The sequence below is a fragment of the Ambystoma mexicanum genome, chromosome 10, assembly GCF_040938575.1.
Source record: "Ambystoma mexicanum isolate Mex_15411 chromosome 10, UKY_AmexF1_1, whole genome shotgun sequence".
Taxonomy (NCBI): domain Eukaryota; kingdom Metazoa; phylum Chordata; class Amphibia; order Caudata; family Ambystomatidae; genus Ambystoma; species Ambystoma mexicanum.
Genome location: NC_090932.1, coordinates 1,575,474,940 through 1,575,488,256, shown reverse-complemented (window position 1 = coordinate 1,575,488,256; position 13,317 = coordinate 1,575,474,940). Strand labels below are relative to the sequence as shown.

Sequence of the window (13,317 nt, the reverse complement as noted above, 5' to 3'; positions counted from 1 at the left end):
CCTCGATGCTGCTTATGCCTCGTCGCCAATGTTGTGTTTCGAAAGCGCTTGCATGAAGCGCTGTGTGTCAATGAAGCATGCATGCAATCAACTCAAATATGAAGCAATGAATCGCAGAGACAGGAATGCACGTCTGAACTCTGATTTATTAATCACGAACTGAACTCCTGAGTGGTAACCCCGCCCCCTTGCACACGTGGGTCGCAGCCCACTAACTAACAGCAACAAACAGAGGACTTGTTGAGAGGCGTGGGGGCGTTGGTGGGCCCCACGCTGTCATGCACTCATGCACGCCGCACTCACACAAGGAGACACGCCAGAGACGTGTTGCCAGTCAGGTCCCCAGCGCGAACTGCCGGCAGGCCGTATTTATTTTCTACAGCGCATGCGCGAGCCTCGTTCCCGCTCACGGATGCGCACAGTGGCGTATTACTACGCAACAGGACTCCTCCTCTAAACAAATAAAACAATTACCATAGAGGTAGGACATTACAACACTGCAGTTATTTCAAAACGCAGTATATTCTAAAGGATTGTTTGGTGTTTTATACCAAGATATACAGTTTACTAAGAAGACACTTCATGTGCATAAATTACCGATGTGACCATAATATACACCCGCCCAAAGCCCTTGAGAGCCATGAACATATCGGGATCCCTTATTTTTCCCTGAAAAATCGGGAGTCTCCTCCTAAATCGGGAGGGTTAGCACTTGTATGCAATGGAGGACAGATATTCTTTGATAGAACATTAGCCTGTCCCTATAAACATTCGCTTTCACCGCGTAACGTGTGACGTTTTTGGTATTTGCTTGATACGTACGTGTGTCACGACGAGATGTAGCTGTCTTCCTAAGTCCGTTTTTCATGGCAACTACTCGTCGCCAAGGGAAAATATCCCCTTCCAATGTGGCCGCTGGTTTGTACACACAACCTCTGGCCTCTCTAGTCCTCTGTCTATGCCGCTTGTTTGCACCGAACGTCATCTCACCGCTGCTCCTGCCCTGTGCCATGCTGCTCTGCTTCTGCAGACCAACAGGAGCCACGGAAGGGAGTACGGTGTATATACAAGGAAAAGAGATAAAAAACGAGGGACATATGGAGCAGACTAGGGCGCCAGTACGGGGGATACATCACTAATAACGGCAACTTGTTAAGAGGAAGGAACACATAGTGTAAAGGAGAGCACCCGGACCTGTAGCGGTCTCCGCTGGTCATGGCTCTGTTTGTTATTAACAGGTATGTAACATGACATGTTACTCAGAAAAAAAGCCAGCCAGTTTATGAACTTGCCCGGTAGCATGAAAGGCAGCTTCTCTAGTTGTGTCCGTTACACACTGAGCTAGCTAAACAACTTTTCATTGGGGGGGAGGGGAGTTGCAGATTTTTCATCACAGTACAGAATATGAGTTGGGCATTGAAAGATGTTGAAACGTGAGGTCTAAGATTTTGTGCTCCCCTGAGGTGAAAAACAGAAACACCTAGGTGCTGCATGTATCTGACAAGCAAAAAACAGCAGCTGCAAGAGTAATTAATTGACTTTCGTGGTTGTGCTAAGCCTCAGCATGTACGCCTAAAACATGCTGGCCTGACCATATCAACACTTTGTTTCTGCATGGGGCGACCACATGGATTTGCCAAGTATTATGATAGGACAAGGCATTTTACTTTTTTGAAGGGCACTGCACAATACCCCCACGTCCTGCTTCCTCGACCAAGTAATTATATTTCAGGCACCAGCCTTAGTGACGACACCCTTCTCTATCAATTAAAGGTTTTGCCCCCCGCCCCATACTGGAGGTGTACACAATGCCCCCCTCAACCCACATTGAACATTTTCCTATCCTCTAGAAGACAGACATTAACATTCTCGCCTGGCTTTGAGGGGCACCGGTTGGGGAACCCTAGGTTTTGTATTTGTATTTATTGATTTTATAGAGCACTTTCGGAAACCAGAGAACCTTCCTAAGCCCCTTGCTTGGTCCTGGGTGCTTGGTTAAGTAGATTCTTCCCCCATTAGGTTGGGCACCTTTACATACTGTTTTTTCTGGTCACTGTAGACGTGGTAGCACATCCGCATCAGCCTGAAGTGTGTGCTGGTCCATAGGGTGTCATTCACACCCACATTTTCCCACCCATCATCTTTGTTGGTAACATTAGTGGAAGGTGCCATTTTAAGGCATGCACAGCACAAGAACATATCAAAACTGTAGGGCTGTTATGCATGCAGGACTAGCTCCTCTTGGAGGTCTGTGTAGGCAGTGTAAGGCATGGAGAACTCCTAATTTGCATATTGTATACACCAACAAACGTGACTTCACAGAACAAGGCACTGTAAGGAGTATCATCAGTCTTTGACACTCGAGGGCATCATGCAAAGTGATATTACAAGAAGTTGCCATAAATATGCCGAGATACAGATAACTTTGTGGAGTGAAATACATGCCTAGTCACTATTATGGTCAATATTATACATGTTATCTTATATATGTATAGCACCTCCTGCCATTTGATATGGAGTTGAATATACAGTAACGAAACACTCAGGTAAACCTTGAGTGGACCATATCTTTTGGGTATAATGTAACAACAAGCTATGTACTAAATCACTCGTAAGTTCGTCAAATAAGACATAGTGTTATGATATGTTAGCGGTACTTGTATAGCGCACCGTCACCAACGGAATTGGTGCCCTGTTGGATCTGTAAGCAAGAAGGGTGGGGGGAGGGTTAGTCGGGAGGAGGGGAGAAGGAGAGTGAGAGAAGTGGTGTGCTGTTGGCAGCTTCAGCTCGGTAAACACCGAGTGCTTGGCTTTTGTGCTAGTATCGGATCGGATGAAGGCCTCGAGTGCTGTGGGTGAAGTATGTGTTGTTGATGCAGTGTTGTAAAGTGCGTGTGGATTGCTGGGAGAGAGATGGTTGTGTGGGTTTAGGTATGCAGAAGATTGAGGGTTGGGTTAGTGGGGTCTGTATCCTGGTTCAGGTACTTATGATTCCGTTAGTTGTATACCTGTGGGTTCGGATGTTGCTGGTTCCTCGTGGGCCGACTCGATTTGGTGGTGTTACGCTGATCCAACTGTATCTGATTGAGTATAGTTTGGATTGTTGGGTGCGTCAGAACCTAATCTTAGGTGTGGGACTGGGTGGGTGATATCTATTCTCAGGTGATCTAGTGTGACCCTGGTCGGTTAAGGCTTTGAGTGGTTCAGGGTCGGGATCGTGTTGAAGTGTTGTCCTAGTGGATCCGTCTCGGTGAGCGTGTGTATTCAGACGTTCGTATCCTTCTGTCCTGACTGGTTCTTTGATTTCCGTGGGGTGAACATCCTTGGGACTGTTGTTTAGTTGTAGTTTTGTGTGGTGGGGCATTGTGCTTCCTGCTTTGCATTGGTGGACCGTGTGTAGTGATGAAACTTTCTGTTTCTCACCCATTGCATTGGGCTCGTGATGCAGTGCTTCCTTTCCCTCTCTATGTTTGTTCTAAGGGCTGTTGGGGAAGGTCATAGTTGGGTCCTGGTCCTCCTGATGATTTGTTCTAGTCTTTCTGTCTTAGTTTGCTATGTTTACTGTCTTTGGTCGTATTGCGACTGTCTCCCGTTTGGTCCTTTAGTATGCCGTGGGATATTTATCTCAGCTTTTTCCATTGATTGATCGGTGCGTATAGGCGCAGTTTGTCTCTTAGGAACTCAGCGCTTTCGTTGTGTACTGCTCTGTGTGTAATGCACATTGTTTTGAATATTATTCGTTGTTTTATTGATAGCCAATGTAGTGTTTTCAGCACCGGTGCGTGTGTTCTCTTCGGGGTAGTTTCAGAAGTAGTCTGGCTGCCGCGTTTTGAATGCGTTGTAGTTTTTTTAGGAGTCGTTCAGGCATGCCTAGGTATAGGCTATTGGCGTAGTCTACTTTGGACATGACGAGGGCGATGATGGTGGTCGTTTTGTTGGAGATCAATAAGAACAGTAAGATTCCCTTTGCCGCTCGCAGGAGGAAGAAACATTTCTTGAGGAGAGCGTTTACTTGTGGCTCTAGCGTGACATTATTGTCCATCAGAACCCCCAGGTTTTTTACAATCGCCAGGGGTGCTGGGGTAGTCCCGAGTTCCCTTGGCCAAGGGATGAGTTGGTTTTCTCCATTTTTTGTGACAATCATTATTTCAGTTTTGCCTGGGTTGATTTTGAGGGATTTGGATTTCATCCAGAAGAATACCTTGCGGAGGCAGTTTTCTAGCGTTGAGTTTCTTTCCGGGTTGTCTTGTATTTTGAAGATTTGTGTTCGTCAGCGTAGTTGTAGCAGGTGAGGCCGTGGCTTTTGATGATTCTGATGAGTAGATCCAGGTAGATGTTGAATAGTAGCGGGGAGAAGGAAGATCCTTGTGGTACTCTACAAGTGGAATCTCTCGGGCTGGATTTGAAGGGTTTCATCCATACACTTTCCGTTCTGTTTGTTAGGAAAGATTTGATCCATAATAGGGCAGTGTCTGTTATTCCAAGTGCTTCTAATCTCGTTATGAGGGTGTCGTGGTCGACTTTGTCAAATGCTGCCGATAGGTCTAGGAGTATCAAGGCAGTGCTGTTGTCCGAGTCTGCGTTGATTTTTAGATCATCCCATATTGAGAGTAGAGCTGATTCCGTTCCTCTCAGTGATCTGAAGCCAACTTGTGCCTGGTCTAGTAGGCCGTGCTCTTCTATAAACTCTTGGGTCGTTTTGTATATGTACGTTTCGAGCAGCTTGGCTGTATACGGGATGTTGGAGATAGGTCTGTAGTTGGAGAGGTCCTCTACGTCTCCCACTGTATCTTTGAGTAGTGGCCTGATGTATGCAGTTGTGAAGGCTTGTGGCACTTTCCCAGTTGCGATGGAATGGTTGAGGATGTTCCTGTGATATTCCATTGGCATTCCTTGTTTAAGAATTGATTTGTATATGTCTGGTGGGCATGGGTCTTCGGGGGACCCTGAGTGGTTGCTTTCATTCACCAGTTTGACAAATGTCTCCACTGATATTTCTGGAAAGCTTCGTAGTTTGTTTGGGTGCTCCTCCCAGTTGTAGGTTGGGGTTGTGGTCAGATCAGACGGTCCGCTTTGAATGGTTTGTTGGATGTTGGTGATTTTGTTTTTGAAGTGGTCTGCAAGGTCATTGCAGAGTTTCGCGGACGGAGTTGGTGTGTTATTAATCCTGGAGGGTTTTTGATTTCGTTTATGATTTTGAAGAGCTCTTTTGGGTGTTTGGTGCTTCGAAGATTCGGTTGTCGTAGTGTTTCCCCTTTGCTTTTTGTATTTCCTTTTTGTAAGCCCGGTTGTGTTGTAGGAATTTTGTTCGCCGCGTTGTTTTGTTTTCTCCAATCAAGTTCTAATTTTCGTTTTTTTCTTTTCATGGTGCAAAGTAGTGGGGTGAACCATTTTGCCATAGACTGTTTATTAGAAGAAGCGAAGGGTTTTTCTTTGGCGATGTTGTCTATAGTAGTTATAATCCAGGAATGCAGCAGGGTTACCTTTTTGTCCAGGTCATCTTCTTCCATGAATGTTGGGTGTGGTTTGTTTAGCTCCAGGAGTTCATGCAGGTTGGAGTTTTTGATGGTTCTCCAATTTCTTCTCATGGTTTTCGTTGTTTTGTCCGGTTGATTGTTTGTTAGCCTGGACATTTTGATTACGAAGGGGATGATGAGGTGGTCGCTCCAGGGTATTTGAATTGGGGGTGCCGTGGTGAGAAGTTTGTTAGCGAAGATTGCATCAAGTGTATGCCCTGCCGAGTGGGTTGCTCCTTTGACTAGTTGTAGGTTCATTGCTGCTAGTTGGCTGGTTAGCGATTTTTGTATGGTTGTGCTTTCTCCTTCAAATCGGATGTTGCAATCTCCTAGGACTATCAGGTGATTGTGTTTGATGGCTAGGATGGTAATTGCTTCTGTAAAGGAATCTACGAAGGTTGCATCGTAGGTTGGTGGTCTATATATTAGTACGAATTTCAAGTTTGTTTTGGATGTTACTGCTAGACGTATGATTGGGGATTCACATTTATTGATGATTAGTGGGTCTTCCAGTTTGATATCTAGGTGTTCCTTGTGAATGATTGCCAGTCCTCCCCCTCATTTGGTTTTTCTGTTTGATTGGACCCATTTGAAGTATTCAGGTAAGCAGTTGTTGAGGGTAATCTTGTAATTGTCGTCTAGCCAGGTTTCTGTTACAAATAGGATGTCGATCCCTCCGTCGCAGAGCAGATCGTATATCTCAGTGGCATGTTTCGACATTGATCTTGCGTTGATGAGGTTGCAGTGGATCTTATTGGTGTGGTTTTGGTTGTACCTTGTTTTGGTTTGTGGTTGTTTGGCTGCGGTGCATCATTGTTGGCGTTGATTGGGGTTGTATCTTCATTGTAGGAGGGCATATGAGGATCAGCGGAGGCTGCATCTTCATTGAGACGGTCTGCTAGATTGAAAGCTTGGCTGTTCAGTGGTGTTGCTTCTACGTTTGTGCTAGTTTGGTAAAGGTCCATGAAGGCTTCTTCTTCATTGAATTGGTCAGTTAGGTTCATGTTTGGGTTGTTGGTTATAAGATCTTCGTCGTCGTTATGTCCGGTATGGCGCGGGTGTTGGGGGTGTCCTTCTGTTCTTGTGATGTATGCGGTGATAGGGTCGGACTCTGGGCAGTGAGATAACATTATTTGCCCAAGGTCACACACTTTGGATAAGTGGTAAAACCGGGATGTGCCATATATTTTTCCAGGTTTGGTTATATTTATTAAGGTATGTAATGTGAGCCTACAAAAACCATACTCCTTATTTCACACAGCATGCTGCATTATGCACCCATAGCATTTTTCATCACCAACCATTCACATTTTTTAAGGGACAAAAGACTACTATTAGTCCCCCTGAGACTAATTGGATTCTGATCTGCAGGAGTAAAAGAACGAGTAGGGATGAAAATGCCCACTTGGCCCTTGCTTCTACTTAGCAAGAGCCAACGTACTCATAAAGTTAAACCGGGGACAGTTAAGAGATGGATCTCCTTTATTTTCTTTTGTGGTAATGTGGGGGTGAGGGAAGGCTGCGCTGTTAAGAGGTGGTGTGAATGTGACCCACTAGTGACTCAACAACACAGTAATATAATTCAAGAGAACTATCTAGAAAACACTATAATAAAACCCACCCCTGTGGAAAGAACAGATAAAATGCAACATATAGAAGAAAGTAGCACTCTATGACTAGGCAAATCGTTAACCACAAAAAGGATTTGTCTTTGGGTGAAAAAAGGAGCAAAAGTGACCTAACCAGTCGCTAGATCTTAAATGGGACACTTATTAGTTGACAGTACCTCGTTGTGGGTAGATGTCGAAACCGGCTCAGTCAGTGATTCAAGCAGAACAAGCTCAATTCTGGCATGGTGGATCATGTGGATCCAAGCAGCAAGCGAGGGTTGACCAAGTTCAAATGTGGTAGCTCTGTGAGACTGGAAGGTAGCTTTCAGTGGTGCGGGTCATGACGTTCACCTGGATCTCTTTGAGGTTGAGTTGGGTTGTAACCGCTGGGAGTAGTTGATGTTGATGCTCCATCTGGGTCGAAATGGTGATCCTGTTGTTCTGTATGTAGTTTGGTGAAGCAGCAGTTTCGAGGGTCGAGTCGTGGTGTATAACCCCTGGTCTGAGTCAGCAAGTGACTCTCCAGCGGTTCGAGTGGTACCTGGTGTCGAGCAGTCGATTAGAGCCTAGTATGTGACAGGTCCAGTAAGGGCACGATGCAGCATTGAGAGGGTAAAAATGCAAGCTATTCAAGGTCTGTAGGAGTACCAGAAAGAACTACCTGCGAGAACCCTCTGCTTCAATGGCATCGAGTTCACTTCAATGGCTGTCCAAACGGTTTTAAGGTGGCGGAATAGGGAGCCTTAGCAGATCTGGTCCTCCAGGTGCTGTTACACCCAATTCAGGCGCTCAAGGACAGGGTGAGTACTTTCAGGGTCTGCTCTCAGAGCCCACGGAAATTCTGGTTCAGAATGGCAGGTGTTTACAACCCAATGGGTCCTGGTAGTTGGTAGGGGGGGAGAGCTCTCCCAAAAGATGTCTAGTGAATCCTTCTCAGATGTTGTTCCAGAGTGAATCAAGTGGTGGGAGACGCCTTCTTTTAAAAGTAAAAGTCCATGGGTGTTTGGACTCAAGCTAGCCTGCCTTAGTGGTCCAAGGGTTTAGAGGGTTTTGCCTACCCTCACAAAGAGATCAAAAAAGAGGCATGGTCAGAATACCCACCACCTTCCACAGCTGAGCTGACACATGTGATATAAAATTGGATGTGGCTGCAAAGAATATATATAGTGTCATGCACAATGCCTTAACTCTGGCATAGCTTTATTTTAGACTTTATCTTGCCACCATTATGGGCTACTTATGAGCATCAGGGTCTCTGCGACTTGGCTGTCACTGCAGCTGTCAAATGGAGAACTGTGACCTGTGAACTGGCTCTTCGCCACTGGAGGAGCAGGCGCTGCAAATCTAGATACCGATGCAGACGTACACAGATGTACACTATGCTTTTGGCATGGAGTTTATGAAAGGGTAATCTGATCAGCAGATTACCCTTTCAGAGATGGAAATACGTACATTTTTTAAAAATCTAAAAAGCCAGGGCATTACCCCCTTGCCAGATGGTAATCCTCACATCTTGTCCCTCCCTTCATTGTCTAACTGTTCCCGTTATAATGCTCCGTTAACTCAGAGCAACGTGTGAAGTTGCTCCAAAGACCCCTGGGAGGGCTGCTCTGCTGCTTCAACCTTCACACAAAAGTGTAAACGAAAGCTGGAAAGGCTTAAATCAGGCCATAAGCAAACTTGGGAATTTCACCATCCTGGAGAGGGCGTGTGCTGGATGTGGGACCCAACCGGTCATTTCTGGACAGTCCTGCAAAATATGAGACGAATGTCCACCCTAGGCACCATGCAGCTCAGGGAATGTAGGCAAGGGGGTGCACATGATGTACTACACCCTGACAACCATCCACGAAATAGATGAAGCAGGGGTGCTGGTTACAGGATTGGTGATTTTCACCCACCCGATTTCCTTTGTTTTTCTATTAATCCAAGCAGGGGGAGGAGCCCTTCTCAGATTATGTTGATGTTCTGTCAGAGATGCTTCCCCCTCATGCTGCAAGAAATGTTGCATTAACGCTAGGTGGGACTTCTGGGTTGGAGCACTGGCTCTGGGGCCTTATTGGGAAGCCTGTTGTGGGTGATGCCTGATATGTGTCGTGGGCTTGACGCAGTGAACCAAATCTCTACGCAGGATGAGGGATGTTACTCATTTGACATGTTCCCTGTGGTAGGCAACAAGTGTTGAAAGTAATGTAAGCGACCACTCACTGTTATGAGGAGGTTGCTCCAGCATTACATTCTTTATTAAAGCACTTGACGTTACACAACACAATACAGTATGATAACGTCTACAAAGTCGGTACAGATGAGAGGGCAACAGAGTACAGGAGCGAGTATTAAACAGTACAGTAGGATGAACATGAACATAGGGGAGATGGTTCGACATGATTCCAATTCAGGAGGTATAGCCTTTTGACTTGGAGGCAGGGCAATTCAAGTCAATTGCAGATTCAGGGATCTGTCTGTTATTGTCGCAATGCGGGAGAGGGTAATTCTGAGAGGGTTCCAAATGTCCCTTGGACGTGACCCGGGTGGCTGCATATGTGCCCATTGCTCTTCCATGTCGTTAGCCCAGGTTATATCCTTCAGCCAATGGTCTCTGTTGGGAGCATGAGCACTTGTCCAGCGCAAAAGAATACAGTGTTTGGCTAGAAGGAGGCACAGCCATACACATTTACTCAGTGCCAGTTGATGAAATCAAAATATGAAACAGACATAGCAATGGAGGGGCGGGAGCGTCTGTATCAGTAATTTCGGACAGCGTTGCACACACCCCACCCCGAGAGTCGCGGACAGTCCCTCAACATATGGAAGTATCTCGCATGGGCAAGGCTTCAGCGTGGGCATGCCCCCGTACCTTCATTGGAGAACATGCATACTATATCCGGAGTGTAGTGGTACCGGTGAAACACTTTAAGTTGTATCGGCCGAAAGCAGGAGTTAAATAATACTTTGTCGGTCTGCGTGCACATATTGGAGCAAAGATCATCGGTTATTTCTAGTTGAATGTCTTCCGCCCATTTGGCTCGTACTTTGTGATGTACCACATCTGAGTGAGTTTGAATTAGTCGATATAGGGACGACACTTGGTTTCGACTGTTGCCTCATGTTAACACGAACCCCAGCAATGCGTTGTTCTTGGGTTAGCTTTTGTGATTTTTTAAAGTGCACCTACTTTTTTATTTTTTGATGTATTTTTATTTTTTAAAATGTTCGGCTGGTGGTCGTGCTTTTGTAGTAGGGCTCTGCTATTGTATTGTACTTGTCATTTATATATCGCCTTTTACCATGATATGAAACGATATGATATGATAGTCTATTTATATAGCGCCTATACACAATGTGTTTTAAGGGAGGGAACAAGGGAAAATACAATGACAATCTTACGGACCTTGAACAGTAAGGATGTGAAATTAACTATCATACTCGGCCTGATGACATTTCAGATGTCAGTGCAAGAGCTAAGACATAGATAAGGGAGGGGGAGAGAAAAAATAAACAGACAGGCGACTACCGTACTATGCCTGACGACATTTCTGGTAGAGCCAGAGAAAACCAATAGGTGAGGGAGAGGGGTGCAGAAAGGGAGGGGAGGAACAAAACAAGCGACTATCGTACTAGGCCTGATGACATTTCAGATAGTGCTGGGGGAGCTGGAGGGGACGAGTAAGGGGAGGGAGGAGGAGGCAGACGAGGTTGCTATCATACTAGGTCCAGGGACAATTCTGATAGAGTAAGTGCATAGAAGAAAGTAAGGGGAGGGGATAGGAAAAAGAAGAAAGGGAGAGGAGGAGAGAACTGAGTAAGCAGTCAAAAAGAGTGGAGAAACAAGAGGGGAGAGCGAATAAAATTGCAGAAGTCAGTAGTAACACATAACGTTGCAGGCCAGGATACAACATGAAGATGGGAAGAGCATGATTGAGGGCCACCATGAGTACAAGATGCAAAGGAAGTCCAGCATGAGAGTTTAGAAAGGGTGACGCAACTTGAATCAGTGAAGTCCATAAAAGTCAAATCCAACATTGGCCACAAGACAGTGATGGTGAAACCAGAATGTATCAGGACAGGCTCCTGCAGAAGTAGGCTGGAAGGGGGGGGAAGAGCAGGGTAGAAGAATCGAGCAAACAGGCAACACCTGTGTGCGAGAAGGGAGGGGGGACTACAGGAGATCGAGATGGCCTGGGGGGACAGAGGGAATAAACACATGTTGGTGCGTGCTTACCTGCTGTCTGAGCAGGGGGTTGTTGGGCTCTGGGTCCTCTTGGTCCAAACAGGTCCAAAGAGGAATTGCCCTTTTCTTCGTCAGCCCTTTGCCCTTGATCTAAGAGTTAAGAGCAGGAAGGAAGAGTCAGGGCTAAGAAGGTGGGTGGTGCTTAGGCCAGGCGACCTAGATCCACTTGCACCTGCTCCCCATCTGCAAAGTGAAAAAGGCTGGAGGGCTCCTTAAGTAGGGAAAAAGAGCAGCAACCAGGAAGGCACCAGGTGGGCGGGGCTTGCTAAGTGGGGAAAAAGAGCGGCAACCTGGACGGTGTCAGATAGGCGGGGCTTAGGCCAGGTGACCTAGATCCACTTGCACCTGATCCCCATCTGCAAAGGAAAAGAGGCTGGAGGGCTCCTTAAGTAGGGGAAAAAGAGCAGCAATCAGGAAGGCACCAGGGGGGCGGGGCTTGCTAAGTTGGGGGAAAAAGAGCTGCAACCTGGAAGGTGCCAGGTGCAGGTGGGCGGGGCTTAGGCCAGGTGACTTGGATCCACTTGCACCTGCTCCCCATGTGTAAAGGAAAAGAGGCTGGAGGGCTCTTTAAGTAGGGAAAAAGAGCAGCAACCTGGAAGGCGCCAGGTGGGCGGGGCTTAGGCCAGTTGACCTAGATCCACTTGCACCCGTTTTAAACGAAAATACAACACCAGGGGGGGGGGCGCTTATCTGGCCCCACTTTGTTGCGACAATTGTTAGTCTGCCAAATCTCTCAGGGGGGTGGTGCAAACCGTTTTACTGCCAAATTGCTATGCGACACACACACACAGCAAACCAAACACTAGGAAATGACACGAAATGAGATAACAATAACATCAGACCAAGAAAATACAAACAAATCGATTCAACAATAAAACACTTTATTCATGCATAGCATGCATGATAAAAACACTACTAGCAAAACGAATTTGTAACCCCATAGCATGGGTTCAATCTACAATGCAATCTACATTGGATGCAATTTACAATTGCCTCTCTTCTGGCTTCTATGCAATTAGCCTAATAACAATGCTAGTATCAATGCATGCCTAATAGCAACAATGCGGCCTAGTAACAATGTCTGACTGATAGCAACATGTGGCAAGCTATTTGTCAGCAAGCTCCATCGTCAGCATTTCCATCACTCTTCCCACACACATTGGAACTCTCTAATGAGACGATCCCTGCCTGATGATCTCCCCTTCCATCAGCCCCAAACTTCTGCGCATGTGTGTGCAAATCTTACAAAACAGCTTCCTAATTAGTAGGCCTCAATCAACTCGATCAACATTGCTCCCCTTCGTGTGATGTGAAACTCTTCCCTCAGCATGTGTGCGAATCAGGCCTCTTTCTTTTCCCTCAGCCAGGGCCTGTTTACTTGGCCCCCACCAATCTGGTCTCCTGCCAACGGCTCTCGGACTGCGCTCCCCCAAGCTCGATATGCATCTATCAGGCTGGTCTCTCGCACTGCTCCCAATCTGCTCTGCCACACCGATCTGCTCTGCATTCCAAATTGCTCTCCAACCTTATCTGCTCTCCATCTGAATCCGATCTAATTCTAATTCTGCTGAAAGCATGCTCACGGTTATAGTGTCAAATGATGTACATACATCCCTATGGTAATATGTCTTTTCTGCAAGCAAGCGTTTTCTAAAAGCAGGCAGCGCCAAGAAGTCTGATGGCATCTGTCCTCTCTATCATCCCTTTTGTATCATCCACCGTGCTTACTATAAAACAGGGCGAGAATATCTGCAAACGCAATTCATCATTATGTTCCCTCATGTTCTTTGTACTCCTCTTCCGCGTTGCGGATTTAAATTCCCCGTTTTAAACTTTCGCTGTGGTCGCGGCACAGTTATGGAATTTCTTTCCTCTGTCCCTGTAGGAGATTACTGACCACCTTTCTTATTGGTGTGCCCTGAAGACCTTTCTGTTTTTAGCTGTAGTTCTTGCGGTCTCC

The 13,317-nt window shown here is 46.3% G+C and overlaps 1 protein-coding gene across 1 annotated transcript in view; it reads left to right on the top strand.

Annotated features, from left to right (window-relative positions):
• Window positions 1-919: 919 nt before the first annotated feature.
• Window positions 920-13,317, top strand: part of DDX51 (DEAD-box helicase 51) — a 208,591-nt gene continuing 196,193 nt past the window's right edge. Inside the window, exon 1 of the mRNA XM_069619898.1 lies at window positions 920-1,238. Coding sequence (XP_069475999.1) covers window positions 1,216-1,238 — 23 coding nt within the window. The 5' untranslated portion in view covers window positions 920-1,215. The remainder of the gene's footprint in view (window positions 1,239-13,317) is intronic.